This window comes from Musa acuminata, chromosome BXJ3-4, assembly GCF_036884655.1.
Source record: "Musa acuminata AAA Group cultivar baxijiao chromosome BXJ3-4, Cavendish_Baxijiao_AAA, whole genome shotgun sequence".
NCBI classification, from domain to species: Eukaryota; Viridiplantae; Streptophyta; class Magnoliopsida; order Zingiberales; family Musaceae; genus Musa; species Musa acuminata.
Window position 1 is genome coordinate 36,996,109 of NC_088352.1, and position 18,995 is coordinate 37,015,103.

The 18,995-nt window shown below is 36.8% G+C and overlaps 1 protein-coding gene across 8 annotated transcripts; it reads left to right on the plus strand.

Moving 5' to 3' along the window:
* The first annotated feature begins 212 nt into the window (after positions 1-212).
* Positions 213-17,932, plus strand: LOC103976734 (transcription factor efuD). 8 transcript variants are annotated; one of them, XM_065145474.1, is made up of 13 exons: positions 213-369; positions 520-642; positions 4,351-4,471; positions 6,275-6,403; positions 9,025-9,134; positions 9,226-9,409; positions 10,024-10,224; positions 11,964-12,179; positions 12,269-12,479; positions 15,430-16,232; positions 16,325-16,442; positions 16,791-16,972; positions 17,379-17,932. In XM_065145474.1, the coding sequence occupies exons 1-10, from the start codon at positions 347-349 to the stop codon at positions 15,531-15,533; spliced, it is 1,422 nt and encodes a 473-aa protein (XP_065001546.1). In that variant the 5' UTR covers positions 213-346; the 3' UTR covers positions 15,534-16,232; positions 16,325-16,442; positions 16,791-16,972; positions 17,379-17,932. The 8 variants fall into 8 exon arrangements, with proteins under 8 accessions (XP_065001546.1, XP_065001544.1, XP_065001545.1 ...); XM_065145472.1 differs by having other exon boundaries at positions 15,430-16,541; XM_065145473.1 differs by having other exon boundaries at positions 15,430-16,442.
* Positions 17,933-18,995: the final 1,063 nt, after the last annotated feature.

Here is an 18,995-nt window from a genome sequence, read left to right on the forward strand (position 1 = left end):
ATTAGATATGCTATTTAAGAAAAATAAGACGGGATATATCAATTAAAAATGTTCAAAATATGATGATTTTTCAGAAAAATCATCCCATATATATATATATATATATATATATATATATATACGTAATGATTAATTTTTGAGCGAAGTATCTATGTTTTGTTAGAGGAATACATGGAAATATATTGTTTGTAGAAGGATATATACGTAAAAACACCATGTTATCATCACCCGGTCTCCCCGTGGCAGAGCAAGTCTACTGTTTGCTTCTTGTCGAAGCCTCAAATCCCAGGCGGCATCCCGACCATGCTCTGAGCCCGCCGCTGCAGTACTTAGTCTTCATCCCACCATGAGCTTGGAGCCCTTCGCCAGGTCGCTCCTTCCCCCTCCCTCCAGAATTAGGGTTTCTTTTCTTTCTTCCTTCCCGCTCTCTTTCCCTCCCTCTCCCCTAGTCCCATTCGGCTCTTTGCTTCTCGGATTTGCTGCTTCCGTTGCTCCTGCTGATGCTGGTGATGGGTCTAGGTTGGTGCGGCTCGCGGGGAGGGCTTTCTACGACGACGTCTCTCTCAAGGGGGACAACCAGCCCAAGAACGGCAGGGGCGACAACAGGGGCATGGCCGTCATCGTCCTCGACGCCCTCACCAGGTATCGGGAGCTCGTCTTGGTCGGATGGTTCCGTCTCCCCTCTTTTCGTTTCTTCGTCTGTTTCTTACTCTTGGAGTCTTCCGTTGTTGGACTTGCCGTGTGAATTCTTTTAGTTTAGGAACCCTAAGTGCACCTATGTTGGCTGAGAAATGTCCGATTCGTTTTCTTTCTTGTTCTGTTTCAGTTGAAGGGTTCTTCCAAACTGCCTTTCGGCTAAAACTGTTGCATGATTGGACGCTTATTTAGTTCTTGTGTTGCTCATAATTTCCTTTTTCTTGATTTCGTTGATATTCTCCTTGTTCACTTTACCAACTTGAGATTATGAGCAGCTTGATGTGGACTTTTATAGGTCAATTATTTGAGTGTTTTTTTTTTATGAAATATTTATTAAGTTTGGTTGCGTTTGTTCTGCCAACAGAAGATGGGAGATAAATACAATCTTGGTTATGCTTAAATGAATGAAGCATGTGTTATTGTTGGAATTTTTTGGTACAATCAAACTGTTACATTATCCAGGAATATGGAAAAAAGACCCCAGTGAGTGATTTGAAAAACAAATAAGGTGAAAGTTATTTTTATGGTTTATGTTGGTTTATTTAGAAAAAAATTTCCTTATATGATTGATATCAATTCAAATTTAGTCATATTTGATTTTCTGATGATTCTAGATTCGAGCGGGGCTTGTGGTTGGAACAAATCGTGTGTCAGCATACCTAGAAATTATTTCTATTAGAAATTAAGGTTTGAATCCACTTAAAAAAAGAAAGGGCAGCCTCGCACACAAGGCTCCCATCAGTGCTAGCCACATCCTGGTAGAGAGATTCAGGTTCCAGTCCTTGGATGGATGTAGTTTAACATTGCCATAATGAATTTACCTGATCTGTAGCCAATCTGTTTAAATTAAATTGTTGTATTAAGTTGCTGGTTGGGTCAAGTTGTAAACTCTAGTCATATCCAATATTAATTGGATCTAGTGTCAGATCGAATTTGGTCAGATCCAATCCAATCTTTATAATACTACATCTATATTCTCTTGATAAATCCATTAGATTTTATCAAGAATACTTAATTAATTATAATTCTTTTAATTATTCATGTAGCCGACCCCAAATAACTGGGACTTATGATTTTGTTGTTGTTGGTGTTGTTAATTTTATTAATTAATTAGTTTTCGTTTATTGGAAGTTCATTTGCAACTCATTTATATGTTAAAAATTAAAGCTCATTGTACTTGAGTTTCGAGCAGACTTCCAGATGAACAAGCAGTTGTGTGCAACTTAATAGTTTACCAGGAACTTGACTTTCATGAACTCAAAATTGGGACCTATTCTTACTTTTGTCAATCCACATTCCTCACTATTAAAAGTTGACTGCTGCAGTTACCCTCAAAAGTCTAAAAGATTTCCACTTTTTTTTCCCTTTTTTTTGTTGGAAAATAAAATTTCAGTTTTGTAGTGGTTTCATCGGAAGGAAATGTAAAGAAGTGACCCATTTCTTAGGAACTACATTTGAGTCGCATGTTCATGGCCAAACATGCTCATGCTTCGCGTTGTGTAAATGTGTCATACATATAAAGTGAATAATTCTATTTAAAACATTGGAATGTGGTCCAGTGATTGAAAGAGGCGCTCGGGCGAGGCGAGGCGAGGCCCGAGCGCCTCGCTAATGTCCCAGGCGGCGCGCTTCAAACAGGCGCCGCTTGGGCGCTTCGGGCGAGCGCCTGGGTAAACCAAGTGACCGAACCAGGATTTTAGGTCTGGTTCGGTCCTGGTTCGGTTATTAGTTGGTTCAATTGAACCAACTAAACCGATATAACCCTTACCCAATCCTAACCTGCTGCCGCTGCCGCTCCCGATCTCGCTGCTCGTCGCTCCTGCTCCCGTTGCCGCTGCTCGTCGCTGTCGCTGCTCGCGCCTCCCGTGAGCCCTCCAGCTGCTCGCGCCTCCCGCGAGCCTTCCCGTTGCTCGCGACTCCCGCGAGCCTTCCCGCCTCCCGCAAGCCCTCCCGCTGCTCGCGCCTCCCGCAAGCCCTCCCGCTGCTCGCGCCTCTCGCTCCCTTTCCCTTTCCCGCTGCTGTTGCCGCCGCTCGCCATTGCTTCCTCGTTTCTCCGTCAGGCTCAGTATACAGTATACTCTTAATATTAAGTTTATTTGAATTTTGAAATGATTAATTTTCAATACTGTTAATAGATTAATAATATATTATTTTGATTTTAATGTTGTTAATTTTTATTTTGATGTAAAATTTTATTGTTTTGAATTTTGAAACTTTTTGTTAATGTGACATTGTGATTTTGTATCTTAGATTTTCTTAATTTAATAACATATTTTTATTTAAAATTTTAAATAATTATATTTATTAATTATATTATATATTTTTATATTTTAGCGTCTCGTTTCGCTCGGGCGAGCGCCTAGCGCCTCGGGCGTTTTTGGACCTTGGCGCCTTTTGGCGCCTAGTGCTTTTTAAATCACTGATGTGGTCTTGGTCTATAAATATGACACATGAAAATGAGAGCCTTCTAATTGTAGAAACGTGTGTATCAATTGAATGGCAATAGTTCTTGTTTTATGATGGGTTTTCAATAGGTTCCAGATTGACCGTGCTTAACTTTTTCTAAGGTTTGAGCTTTGCCTTGAGTGGTGCATCTTAAGTTTATAAGAAAATCTGCTCAAGCTATTGGAATGTGGAGTGGTCTACCGATATAATAACAACACAAACAGATTTTTCAGAAAAAAAAAGTTTTGATTTATTCAAAAAATCCTTCTGGAGCTTTTTAGTTAATGCTAGACTTAGGCAGATTTTGTTTTTGGGCGTGGCAATAGCAAGTATGTTCATGGATTGGTTTGTTTTATTCTTATGACATCAAGTGAAAAATCTTCACTATGACCTAACCATCCACCAGGTTTGGGGAGGCCTAATCACCCGCGGAAAGTTTGGGGATGATTGTTTCACCTCGGTAGTAGTACTTTACTCTTCAACACCTAGTCTTGTTGCCTTTCAAGAGAAAATTTAGCTTCTAAGAATTCTTAGTAACTAAGTTAAGGTGGTAAGAGATAGTTAAGAAGCACGGACACGGCGATACACCATTTTTTAAAAAATTAGGACATGGATACGACGAGCACATATGTATTTTTTTAATATATATATATATATACATATAATATTCTATTAACATGAGTTTTATAATATTTATACTTAAATTTTATAAACTCAGCAATGTGAACAAATAAATATCATCATACAAGTTAAAACAATTAAAATCATCTAAATTTAAGTATCCAAAATAAAAGTTGAGTACATCAGATAATATTTAACAATCTCCAAATATAATTGATATATGTTTCCTTGTGACGATCTCCAGATTTCTTTTCTTACGAAGCATATGACTCTCATGTGAGGGCCACGCGAGCACAGTGCCGCACACGAGTGTTTGACATGTGTATCGTGTGTCCTTCATGTGTTGGACATGGACACGTACACCAAAAGCATGTGTCCGTGCTTCTTAGAGTAACAGAAAACAAGTGAAGCATACCAGACAGGCCATTTAAGTTAATAAGCCTCTTCTTTCTGAAATTTGAGCTTTTCTTTTGCAGATCGATATATCTTAGTTCTTCAAAGTGACTTCCTCTAAAGATTATCAATATAGGAATGATATTCGTATCTGTTGGTGCTTGAACTATTTCTTCATTCTCAACAATTTTCCAGGCGCCAATGGGTGAGAGAAGAAGATTTGGCTAAGACCTTAAAGCTGCATGCAAAACAACTTCGTCGTATTTTACGATTTTTTGAAGAGGAGAAGCTAGTCATGAGAGACCATCGGAAAGAGGTTACAATCTTTTCCATATGTAAAGCATAATTGACTGTTAATGACTTTGTTCATGAGTTATAAAATTTTGCTTGATCCATGCTTTGCTTTGTAGGATTAGGAGTCCTTTGCAGATTATATGCTTAGCTTAGCCAAAAATATTAATTAGCTGTTTTTTTCTGGGTTTATTCTTTGGTGAAGATCATGAATTCTTATTTACTCAATAATGGCCAGGTTGTAGGAACATGTTCAAATTGGTAGCACATGCTATCTTGTTGGTCCTTTTATCCTTTATTTTTCTACTACAAGCTGATGCTAATTACTAAAAGAAAATGAACCCAATGGATGAGGCACTTGCCAATGTGGTGTTTGGTTGATATCCATAGTCCTATGCCTACAAATAGAGAGATTGTTTCCATGACTTTGTACTTTGGTCATCCAAGTTGCTAAGGAGCAACCTCACCATTGTATCAAGGCTAGCCATCAGCATCCTACTTTCTCAAAGTTCAATATTTGGGATGCTATGACTATTTCTTTGGTGACATAGGTAAAGAATGACTTATTCTGTTATTATATGCAGCATAATTGTAATTGACGTCATTTCGTTGTACAGTGGAAGTGTCTACATCTCAAAGTTGTGTTGTTATTGATACTCGCATGTGTTTTTGTTGGTAACTTAACAAGGTATATTCTTACGCATTTAATGGTTATTAATATCCAATTTAAACATGGATTTCCTGCTGTGAAGAGTTGACTTAACCTTTGTCGCACTCCTCTCTGTCTTATTTTCTGAAACCTTTTTTTCCACTTCTTTTCTATGCAAGTCCAAATTAGAAGACACTTCAACTTTTATGGTCTTAGACAAAACCCTTGGGCATACCAAGTTATACTTTTATAGTGTCACTTCACCACATCACCTCAGAACAAGTGTAGGCTGATAATTATACAGTATGTTTTTGGTCCATTCTTCAGTTTATAATTAAATTTAAAATCAACCATTAGAACGTGGATTGTGTTTGGATATGTGAATGATGGTTTGAAGTTCATTTTCCATTGACGACGTAAAACTTGTAGCCATTTTATCCAGAAAGTGATCAGAAATGACAACCAAGATATGCTAGTTAATGCCTGAAAGAGGTGATGAATTTGATTTGGTTGTTAAAATGATTATCAAAATTGACAATGGAGGATGCCTAGGAGAAGTGTCAAATGGTGCATCCTAATCAATTCAGGGTATAGTATTTTAGTTAAATAAAGGTATAAGGCTCATGTTACACATGAAACTAAGCCAAGGTCAATGTAACATTGATGCTGGAAACTACCAACAAAAAACGTGTTGTGTGTTTCCTTTGCATGCATGGACTTATGGAATCCTAGATAATAGAAGTTCGATGTCAATAGGAGCTTCTTCTCTGCAAACGAGAGCTGACAGTCTTGTAACATGAGTTTTCTGGTAAACCTGCTTGTATTCTTAAAGCAAATTGTTTAAAGCCCCTACCTATCTTATGGTAGATGTCTATGTCTAGATGGAAGCTTAAGAATAACATCTATGTTTCACTGTTGGTGAAGGAACAATCTTTTAACTCTTTGCACCTTTAGCAGGATGAAGTGAGAGATATTTTGCAGCTTTAGCAACAACAAATAGAGACCCTTCTCCAGCAAACTTTGTGTTTTAGGAGAACATTTTGCTCTTCCTTTGGCTATGTCTTGACTTTTGATTTCATTTTTCATGAGAAAGTTAACTTTCAGTACCAGGCTACCAGAGGCTACTATCTGGCATTCTCCTGAGTTTCTGACTTGCTTATGTCATTCAAAATCTTGCAGTCAGCTAAAGGGGCAAAAATATTCAGTACAGCAGTAGCTGCCACTGGTGATGGTCAACAAGTAGTAAAGGATGGAGAAGAGAAGACAAAGATGCATACTCATTCTTATTGCTGCCTGGACTATGCACAGGTTGCTTGTAATATCTATGCTGTTTCTGGTACTCTTTAAAGGTCCTTTTACACAACATAGTTTGATGATTTATGTGATGTCTCTAGCAGTACTTTTATCGGTTCTTATCAGTTTCTGATTGTGAAACTTCCAAATTATAAATGCAATGGCTCTTTATTTATCTAGACGAATTTGTGGCCTATGATTGTACCGTTTAGGAAATTGAATGAGTTTATCCTCGATAAAAATGGAGCAGTTCACTTTTGCCCTTATGTTTTCTTCATTTCAGTGGTTTTCCTTCTGTTTCTATAGCAAGCAGTGCTTTGCTTGAGCAGTTGGTTGGTGATTGGAAGTCCCTAGCCAACTCTTCTTATGTTTGCACACTTTTACCTAACACAGTTATTTTCTACATGTAATCATTTAATTGACTAGCATCTACATGGTTAACCAAGGGCGTGTCAGAAGTCTGACATAAGAGTATAGTTCATGATATTGATTGATATAGGTAAGGATTATAATTTCGTTCCGTACCGTTATACTGAGCCATGCTCGGTATCGTATCCACGATACGTCAGGGCATATCGACAGTACGCCCAAAATTATTAAAAAAACCTCCAAAAATACCTAAAAATAGAAAAAGAAATAGATTAGGGTTTTTAAATTAGAAATAAATATAAATTTAATATAATTTTAGTAAAAATAATGTAAATCATTAGAACCACTAATCACAACATTAAAAAACTTAATTAAAACCTAATTAAACTTATTAAATTTTAATTAAATCATTAGAACCACTAATCACAACATTAAAAAACTTAATTAAAACCTAATTAAACTTATTATACGATCACAAACATATGATCTAATACTTAATATGTATGAAATATAAATATTTGACCTATTAAGTGTCTAATTTCAAAAAAATCAATATTTAACACACTAATCACAGTATTAAAGACCTTAGTGACTCCCTAATTAACACTATTTTACCATAAAAAACATATCAAACAACATATTGGACATTAAATCATATACCACATAGAATAGGCTTTATCATCTCATAAGTCAATAAAAATCTAGAAAGAGAATACATACATCTTGATTAGAGTATTCTTCCTCTTAATTCTCCTAAATTAGCTTCCTAAATTTGATCCAATTCACAAATTACAGCTTTGTTGAGTTTAGGAGAGTGAAAATATGAGAATAAGAGAGAGATGAGAGTGAAAAAGAGTTTGAGAGAGTTTAAGAGATTGAAAGAGTGAAATAAGTTGAAAAAGGCGGGAGAAACGGGTTTAAAAACCCTTTTCGAAGTCTCAAATGATTAAATTGATTGTTTGAAATAAGGCAATCTCAGTTATTGATTGGTAACGGTCGAAATCCAATCGTTATCGATCGGTATAGGTCGATAACGGTCGGATTTTGATCATTACAATCTGGTACAAGTCGGTAATGGTCGAAATCCGAGCATACCGACTAGTATAGGTCGGTAACGGATGGATTTTGATCATTACTACCCAATAGAGACCCCAAATCGCCTGATACGGGATCAAGTGATTGGTACCACTCGGTAAAGGGTGGTCTGTGTACCGGCATCTTGTCGAACGAATACATACCGCCCTTATTGGGCGGTACGCATCAGTACAACAAACTCTAGATATAGGTAACATTCAAGGTCGATACGAATTTGACTGATTTCTTATGGTTATAAGTTCATACGAAATGGCTAGAGATATTGATGAAGTATAAATTAATTTTACAGCCTTAGGAAAGAGTTGTTGGAAGGAGAAGAGGAAACTTGAGGTAGAGGACAAACTTCTACTATTTGCTATATTTATCAAGTTCATTATTAAATATAGGAGTTGAATACTCTTTAAGTCATTGGAAGCAAGGAGGAACACAATCGTGTTGTTGTTGGGCATGTACAGGAGATTGTGCAGCAGTGTGCATGCAACTGGATACAAACAAGGTCTTTTGCTTGCTGCCATTGGAAGGAACTAGAGTGGTTGCAAGTGCAAGCTGCATCATACATGGAAAAAAGATATTTTCTTCCTTTCATGTGATGCAGAGTGGGAGAGTGACCTTGGCTGGCATGTGTGCATAACTAATCAACAAGAGAAAGTTAATATCGAGGATTTAAATATTGGTCTGATATTGTTTCAGTAACCTACTGGGTTGTTACAATACCAGTATACAAGATGGTATACTGACTTTTACAGCTTGGTATCATTGAATTAAATAATGAAAACACAAAATAAATGGTACCATACTAGTATTGAGCTATACATTTTAATACTAATATTGGTCAAATTGGTAAATATCGGTAGGAACATACTACTCCGACCAGTATATAGATATTTTGTTGTTTTTGTGTGTATTAAGTTTTCTATCTTTTTTATGATAACTTCTTTGGGCTTTTTTTAACATTTGGTATTTGTTGCACAATCTCCCGTACTTCCAATGTTATTAAGAATTGTACACTTGGATAGTGTTGCTCTTTGTTGGCCTTTGACTTTTTAAATGCTTGATAATATTGACAGTTTGTTTTCTTATGACTGTTCTATAACTTTCAATTTCTGCATGTCAAGCTGATGTTTGTCTATGTTTCTTCTTTATCATATTTGTGGTGCCACCACGGAGTATAGATCTATGACGTCATAAGGTATCGAATGCATCGAATGAAGAAAAAAATAAAGGATGAATTGGACAGCAGGAATACCATTCAAGAATACATATGCCCAAATTGTGGGAGAAGGTAATTAGTAATATCAACAATCATATTGGTACAGAACACTCTGAAGTCTCTGTTTGACAGCCATCAACTTCTGGGATTGACTTATACTCAGGTATTCAGCTTTTGATGCACTTCAGCTTGTGAGTTTCACCGACGAGTATTTTCACTGTGAAAACTGCAATGGTGAACTTGTTGCCGAGAGTGATAAACTTGCTTCTGAAGAAATGGGAGACGGTGATGACAATGCTAGAAGGCGGAGACGTGAAAAGCTGAAAGACATGCTTCAAAAGATGGAGGTTAGATTAAACACCACTAGGTTCCATCTTCTCTGGATTTGTGTGACTCATCTTTTTTTTCTGTACGAAGCACATCTATGTGTGGAATTCGAGTATTGAGGTTACTGTTTGAGTTAAAATTAATGTGTCATTTTTAGCATATTTAATCAATATACACAGAATTGTAATTTTTTTTTTCCAAAATAATGAGCGTTACCACTGGAACTACCTTTTTTAGAATACTTATAAGAATAAGGTGTACATTATGTTTATTATATGTGCACACTATGTTGTATTTGATTCACATTTATGGCGGCAAACCGTGTTCCTGCTATGCCATTTTGTTTGTTCAGTTAGAAGTTGTGTATGCGTGTAAAGGCTTGAACATACACATACGTAAAATATTTATACATGAACATAATATGAGTGACAACTCTCCCATGCATGTCCTTCGTTACCTCAATATTTGCAAGGAGGTTGTGGGCCTTGTTGCCCTCCTTGATATATCTGAATGTGCATCAAGAGATCCATTAATATTGCACAATAATTTCTGAAGCGTCAAATTGATGAAATTCTATCAAGCTCCCAGCCATCTGTTGTGATTTGTTATTTTGCTGAAACTGGCATGAATGCAGGAACAGCTGAAACCATTGGCTTTGCAACTTGCGAGAGTAAAGGATTTACCTGCTCCTGAATTTGGAAGTCTGCAGGCATGGGAAGCTAGGGCGAATGCAGCTGCTCGTGCAAATGGTGATTTAAATGCACTGGATCCAGCCAAATCTTCTCAAGGACAAGGATACAGTGGAACACCTATGCCATTCCTTGGGGAAACAAGAGTATACATCTTATTTTATTTCTTTGAATTTTATGATAACTTTTGGTTAGTTATATGATGATCATTGCCATTTATGTCAAGGTTTTGGTGGCATTGGTATTTAAATGTTGTTCTGTTTCATGTTCAGGATTCATCTTTGAAATAGAGAGGTGTGACTAAAGTTGTGCCTGTCATTACCATTCCTGATTTTTAAATCTTGTAATTTTTCTATTTTTAATAAAAATAACTGCATATTAACCACTAATTATTGATCAGAAATCTGGAGATGATAAGTTTGTCAGTCTGTTTATTTTGCTTTCTTAAAGTTTTTGTGTGCATGAATTAGCAATACTTACTAGGGTAGTCAATTTACTTGATTACAATTATGCCAGCCATTTACAGGCTTATGTTATTGTGGCTGATAACCTATATGATAGTATGTATTATACACAAACACATTGTGTAGGGTAATCATGTTTAGAATGATGAACTCAAGTCGTGAATTCTCTATGACAGGAGAAAAAAAGTGCAATTGAACAGATCAAAGTGCTTTGACAAATGATCTTCTTGGCTTGTTTATTTTAGTCTTTATCATTGATAAATTGATGAAATTATAGCTCTTCACTAGTCATTCGCATTATCCTCTTTGTTTTCCTTCATCTGTTTCTTTCTTGTTCTCCTACTAGATTTTTTGCATCATTTAGTCATCTGATATCATCTGCTTATCAAACCTGAGCACCATTGTGGTTTCTTCCAGTTTGCTAGATCCTGCACATCATATGTTTGGTAGTTTTTATTAAAATAAGATCAATATTTTCATTATGTTTTTTCTGGTGTGGTTGCAGAGTATTCAATGTTCATACTCAGTTTTCTCTTTTAGGAGTCTTAAAAGAGTTATGACAGGTGTCAGTATCCTCTTTATCGCCGATCTCTGGTTGCACACAGTCCTAAAAAGGTTGCCAAGAGCTTAGATAGTTTTAATCAATAATGGGTTTGATTGGTTGTTGTAGAGTTATGTCCAAAAGCTATTTGGGTAGCCAAATAATATAATTCTAGGAAACTCTATGATACTCTATTAGCTTATCCAAAAATCTTAACTTGGGCTTAGTAATACTGTCCAAGGCATCCCTGCTGACCGGCTTCTTGCACACTCATATAGTTCACACTGATCCTATGACCATATAATTTTGTCTATCTATAAATCTCTAGGCACATGTGTGGATATGTAAATGAGATGTGGTGCGTTCTGTGATGGCCTGTTGTCAGGCACTCATGCTTTGATGCCATGGCAAGGCAAATCCTTTGTCCTATTTGATTTAGGATAGTGATAACAGGTCTATTTGTAAAGGAAGTCCGTTGAGATGCAATTCAAGATTCTTGAGATAGAAAGTGGTTTTGTTGGTGGCCCTTCTCTTTTCTATCCCTTTTTATTGTATTCGCTTTTTCCTGCCTTTAGTATACTATTTTATTGTTGTTATCATAAAATCAGCAGTATGCTCTTGTTCCAGCCAAAGCAACCCTGACTAATTGGATTTGATCCAATCCTATTGGTGCAGCTTCCTGACTGCAAGGTTATAGTAGGAATGCCTAGGGCTCTTTCTTCTGAATTTTCCATCCTTTTTGTTCTTGGTCCTGCAAATATCAATTAAGTACTCATTTTGTGTAGAATCTTCTACCAAAGTTTTCTTTTGGGTAGTCAATGTGTCATTCTAGTAAGAATATATTTCTTCATATTTTGGTGACTGTTATAGTCTACTGCAGGTTGAAGTTGCTTTATCTGGTATGGAAGTGAAGGGAGAAGACAATGAGTCTGATACAAAGACTTCAGCCTTGAAGGTTATACCTCCTTGGATGATTAAAGAAGGAATGAGTCTAACAAAAGAACAAAGGGGAGATGCGGTAAAAGTAGATGACGTTTCAACTTATGGTGATGACAAGAAATCAAAAGATGTAAAAGAAGACGAAAAGAGCATACAGGCTAGTAAAAAAAACAACTTGAGTAATTCATTCCAAATTTTATGTTGACGAATTGTTTCTCATAAAATGGTTACCTTTATGCTTTTTAGGATGAGTATCTCAAGGCCTATTATGCAGCTTTGTTGAAAAGGCAGAAAGAGCAGGAAGAAGCTTCAAGAATGCAACGAGAGGCAGAAAGAAGTCAGTCTGACCTTGTGGATGGTGTTCTTGAAGCATATTCTGAACGCCAAGTTGGCAAAAAGGCAAAACGTGAAGATTATGAAAATGATGATGTTGAATGGGAAGAGGTTCCATCTGCAGGTTTAGTTGTCTTTTCTACTACTTTTTGTTATTATACTTATATGTGTCCTTCAATCTACAATATCTATAACAATGCATGTTTTAAATGTCAATTTGGAAAGAAAGCAAAATGAGAAGATTATGAAAATAATGATGTTTAATGGTCCTGTATATAACAACACATTTATGTGTACTGTTTTATGTACAGCATATATTTACTATAATTTGGGTATGCCTTAATATCTACATTTGTAACTTGGTTGATACTTAAAATATATCACTGTTGTGTCACACTTTTATAGAATTATTAACATCTCACTGAACTCTTAATTAGTTAATCAAGAGCTACTCTTGAATTCCGTCTTGTAAAACTGAATGTTCCTTCTTTTACTTAGGCAAACTTTATTATGTAAAATTTATTTAACCCTTAAATTTAATGAATCATCAGATGTTCTAAAACCCATTAGAAGTTTGACATGTTGAATGCTTCGGCACCAACATGATGTAGGATAATAGCACCACAAAGAGCGGTCATAGGGATGTGCCTCTCACCACTCTCGTATAATGTGGTAAAAAAGAAAATTAATTCATTTAATCAGTCTGCAATGATCGATATTACAATCCTTTTCACCTTTTAATAAACTCTCTAGATTCAAGAAGAAAAGTTAAAAGAATAAACAAAATTATAATCGAGAGAATTACAACCCTTGGATTAAGATTCATCAACCTACCCTTTTTTGGGGAAGGTGCTTTCAAATTTATGTTGGTAGATAATCTTTATTTTTACAATTTGTTTAATTGAGTAGACTTATTTGAAGATTCTCTAATCAGGCTTCAACTTTGTTGTAGGGATGAAATCCTTATTGAAGTTCAAATTTGGAAATTTCCTATTTTTCTGTTTGGCTTCCTTTTTCTTCTACCTAAGGATTGTGAGAATGCAAAATAGAAATGTAGAAGATGTTTCAATGTGACAACTTACTATATTTGCAAAAATCCCCTTGAACAGTAACCTTTATTGAAAAGAAAAATAAATCAAAATCGTGGACATCAGCTTGCCTACTTGGTATCTCCACATTGCAGATGTGCATAATCTCAAACTTCTAAAGCATCCATGAGAAAGTGCCTTCTTATCAACTCCGGTTCTTGTTCTTTTACTTCCTCATGCTTCAAGGAATTTTGATTCTGATTTTTTTGCCTCTGCCCTTATTTATGAGGTATCCTGTTGTCTACATGAATTTCATGATAGAGGTGAATGGGGAGGTAAACTTTTAGGAAGCTAGTCACATACTGCTTTGAGGTGAATGGTGAGTTCATAAGATATGATTGCTCCTCTCTCAATTATCAAACTCTTGATATGGATCCTGGAGGCATGTGGTGAGTGCTTAGCAAGAAATGAATGCTCCTCTCTCTAAACTATCAAATCCTTCATATGGAATCTTGACTATCCATCACAAATAGTTACTTACACTTGTTGATTGTTGGTGCTAATTTGAGCAAATAAATTTAAAAGTTGAACTTCATTATTTATGCTTACATGCAAGCTCATGTAGTAACATCCTTCCATTGTGCAATTGCTATGCAATCCTTTTCACTGCTTAATCCATCTCTCCCTTTTTCTAAGCTATTTTGTGTTGGTTTTTGTAAGGTTTACATCAGACATCTCCACATTGTCTCAGACATTTCTGTCTTATCCTTCTTTGGAGCTGATGTTCCTCATCCTAAATGCTAACTATTTTCGTATGTATAAATATATATGTAACACCAGCCATCAATCTCAACATTCTACCTCAACATTTTTTATCCACATTACACTAATATTTGGATATAGTTTTCTTAGTCGTCAAGTTTCTGATCTAAGAATTACACAGTAAAATTTTCTTTCTGAGAGAAGGGTATGAAAATCACACAGTAAAAGTATGTTTCCCAAACTTACATTTCTATGAGCATTATTGTTTATGATCCCTCTATCATGCTGAACTTCAAGAAAGGGAACTCATACTTGTTGCTTTTTTCCTACTATTATCTCCATTCGGTGATTAAAGTTTTACAAGTGTTACGCTTTGTACACTATTTTTTTTTGTCCTACTTATTCTGAAACCCTCGAGAGTTCACTTCCGTAGTTCTATTTAAAATTTATTGTTTCTGTATTCTCATTTAGTATAGTAATGTCACAGACCCTGTGCAGATAGGTAAGGACTCAAGGATGGCCCTTCCTATGTACCTTGAATAAATTATTTGTCTTGCCAGTTACTTTTCGCACTTGCAATTACTCAATTACCTTGTTGTTCTTGGATTCTAGTTCCACTAACGTGGCATTTTTCAACTTCAAAGTTGTATCCATCATACTGCACTTCACCAATCACCTACTCGTTATAAAAATCCACAACAAATGGTTCAGACTTCAACTTAATGTAAGACTATTGTACTCGGCAGGATCAGCTTCTTGCAGTCATGCATGGTTAATACCAAACATGAAGTTTGGTCCTTTTTAATTCTACTGATTTCGACCTAAAGGGAAGATCTAAATTGAGTCTTTTTTTTTTTTTGTATTTTGGTGTAAGAATTATGAATGTGGATATAGAAATTCAAGCAAAATCTTTTTCTGACTAATTAAGCTAACGGTATGAACATTCCACATGTTCCATTAACCTCTCTCTGCAAAGTTGCCATGGGCCTTTTGTGAGCCGACAGCATACCATATGATGATAAGAAAGTATTAGCTGCATTGCTAAGTAGGATGAAGAAGATTATCTGACCTTACCATGATGTTAAGTTTCTCTTTAATTCCTATGATTTATTTTCAGATAAGCCTGAGAATACTGTGTTTTTTGTTTTTGTATTCTTTGTATCAATATGTTATTCTTCAACTTTCTTGACAAAGCTTACGTTCTTAATCCACATTATCGTTTTGTATCATCATTCATTGATGTCAAGTGTGATGATGGTTGAAATTTAACTGTATATGTAACAGTTGTGACAGGTTCAGGTGAAAAATATAGACTTGCTGATCTAAACATGGAGGCCACTGCATCAGGCGATGATGAAGATGATGACATTGACTGGGAGGAAGGATAAACCTAGACTAATTCAAGAAGTTTCTTGCTGATTGGCCAAGGAGCAAGAGCCTTCCAGTTGCTTGGTCTTCTCACTGTTACTCATAGCTAGGTGGTAGGATGACTAAGGTGCTGCTGCAGTATAATATCTGATGCATCGTAGCTGAAACTTTACAAGTTAGTTTAGTAAGGCTAAAGTTCTCAAGGGGAAAAGACATAGGTTTCTTGGTTAATCTTCTAAGCACATTTAGTGTAGATTGTTTCTGTATAGTAACACCATGGCCGCTGCAGTACCGGTAACCAAACATTTAGCTTGCATTTGTTGCATATTCTTCGAGCGTGTAGGGTTATGTATGTTTTCATATCCTTGTGTCCAATTGCTAGTGACTGTGATTGTGATTCGAAACGTATGTTGCTGTTAACAATGTAATTTGGTTTTTGCCCCAACTGCAGCAACAAAGTTGATAGCAAGGTTAGATGGACATTTTGCCTGCAGGTGCTGGAGATGCAGCCTCCAAGGGATCTCTGTTTGTCTTTGCGGCCAGTTCTTTTTTATTGGTTTCATTAAATGGTTGCTAACACTATTTACGGGTCTTCATGCAACACCTTATTGTTCTTCATGCTTTTGCCCTCGTTATGTTTTACAGTTGGTGTATTGGAAAACTCCACCAGGAATCCGCATGATGTCCAGCTGAGTCCAGGAGACTTGGCTACGTTACAAGTATGCTTCTGGCTGTGTTTTCATTTTCTTATTAGTTAATGTTGTTGGAATCGCGTCACAACTGCCTTGTAATTCTTGTGATTCTAAAATAGGACATCATCATCATGCTTTATGGCTGACATTTTTTGCCCATGGGAGGTTTTTTTGGCATCTTAGAAGGAACAGCAGTTACTGGCAATCCATGTTGCTTGGGGATTAGAAGAATCAGATGTATACACTATATGGCTAAGTTTTCTTTAAAACTTTTAGATTGTGGCATTCCAGATTCTGTTTGCAAATGCATCCAAACAGGGAGATGACCCCATGGAGGTGAGGTGACATGCAACATCTTAAATTCTTTGGTGTGGGGAATCCACCCACCAAGTAAACATCAGCTTATAGTGGGTGGTCTCATATGTCCCAATTTATTTATTCTGCTACTGCTGATTATTATTATAGTGATCAAATGGTGCTGTTTATGTGAAGTAATCTTACCACTACTATTTGTCATCCATGGTGGTGTTTATTATGCGTTGTAGACATGGATCCACTTTATCTAATGCTTCCTTTTCAATCCAGCATTCTTCACCACCACCACCATTGCCGTGTAAAGTGTATCGGAATTGCCCCGTGAAATATGCACCACTAGATTTAAAGGTTTGCCACCGTGGGACCTCCACCCTCTCTCTCTCTTCACAGATCTCCTACTGCTCTTTCATCGCTTCAGTGTTCAACTACATCATACATACAACTGCCTCAAGGTATGTTTTACCATTCTTACATTTAAAAGGTTATTTCTTCTCCAAAACTATACAATCATATATTGACAGTTACTATAGCATGGAGTTTCCGTTGACAGACGACAAACCATTTTTCTCTATATTCATTTATGATTCTCGATACATTTTTTGTCTAAGAAACAACGACAGCCAGCCAGGAAGTGTCTCTATAATGCACCTAAACACAACCCACAATAGCCTTTCCAAAGTGGGGGGGACAAAGACCCTCTTTTGTTGTAGTCCACAACTCAATCCAAATATTTGCAACTTTTACACAAGCAATTCTTCTTTTTTTACTTTCACCTAAACCTTATCATGAACATGTCGTCAAATGCTCATCCACTTACTTCCCTACCTTCTTATATATACTCATGCTGGTTTGCACAAGATTGTTACGAGTCCAAGCCAAAGGTGACACACAGCATGAAGCTCCTCAGCCTACTTGTTATGATGGTTTCTGCGATGCTTGCAGTATCCATCACGGGGTCATCCTCCGCCGCAGACCTCCGCCATCGCAAGACACCAAAGCTCGACACCAAAGAAGAAGGTCTCCTGCATCATCAGCTCAAGGGTGTGACTTCTTCCACAGGCAGTAATGGTGAAGGAGTCACCAGCCTTCACGAGTTCGCCAACGCTGTTGGCCAACAAGGAAGCACCTTTGGAGCAAGCAAGAGTGAGTACCCTGGAAATGACATCGACGGCCATCATAGTATCGATCCCACGTCTTGGGTTCAGAGGAATGCATCTCCCCCGGATCACGAGTGAAATGCGACCCTTTAAAGGACGCTCCATGAAGCGACAACAGCAGTCGTGTAAGCTCAACATAAATGAGGTAGATCGGTCTCTCTTTGAAGTATCCAGAAGAACCATCTCTCATGTTCATGTACTATGAAATCTATGCTTACTAATCTCATGATAAGTAGTTGAATCTCCCTCCTCCAATTTTGATCAAATTCTTTGATGAAGATACCTGAGATATTAACCTTCGGAAACAAACAAGAGATCAACAGATGATTGCGCCCACGGAATACATCGATCTCAGCATTACAAGTCTTTTCACAAGCATGGAAAAGAGCTCTTGCATGCATATCAAGGCCTATGATAACTAATGTCAACAATCTATATCAATTCATATAAATATAATAACAAAATATACTTTAGGCTGCAGTTTATACTTATGCTAACGGTTTTAACGACGGTCGGAACTATACTTACGGGTAAAAACTGTGGCAATAGGTGCCGTCGAGATAACAACCTATAGCTGTGGTTTTTGTAACCGCAAGAAAGAGTTTATATTTTTTACTGCAGTCTGAATTACCGCATCTTTAAGTGTGTTTTCACAATGCAGTAAAAAGTTTTGGTGTTATTCACAAGGTGATATTTATCGTAGTATTATTACATCTATTAATAAGCTTAACAAGATTCATAAAAATCCCATGATATTTATCCTTTTATTTTATTATTATACCCTACAAATATGTATTTAATATTTTTATCATCAAATTTATCTTTTTTTTTCCGTAGAAACATTAAAGTAAGCAATACAACCACATACCTTTTAAGTGACTCACTCATATCTAACTTTCTGCGCAACCTTAAACATAAGTATCGGAAACCATCAGCTCGGGAAACCAGTAGATCTATCTATTGGTTAGATCTACTTCCACAAATAAAGATTCGATCTACTTCCGGGAGATATGACGGTGGAGGCAACACAGTTCCCACAAGCATCCTCTTCTTCGTGTTCTCCATCTCTATGCATAACATCTATAGCCCGTTTCATTTTATTTGAACATATGATTCAGCTTGTTATGGTAAATAATTTCTTTAGCCGTGACCTTGGGGTCGACGCGGTTGGTTTAGGGGTCCGAACGGCTGGGATCAGGCGTGACTCCTCTAGGGGTCTTGTGGCGGCCGATTGCGGGGGGTCTGGCGGGAAGGCTCCGCGACGCCGGGTTGGGTCGGCTCCGGTCGAGTACCTGCACATAGGTCGGGTCGGTGGTTC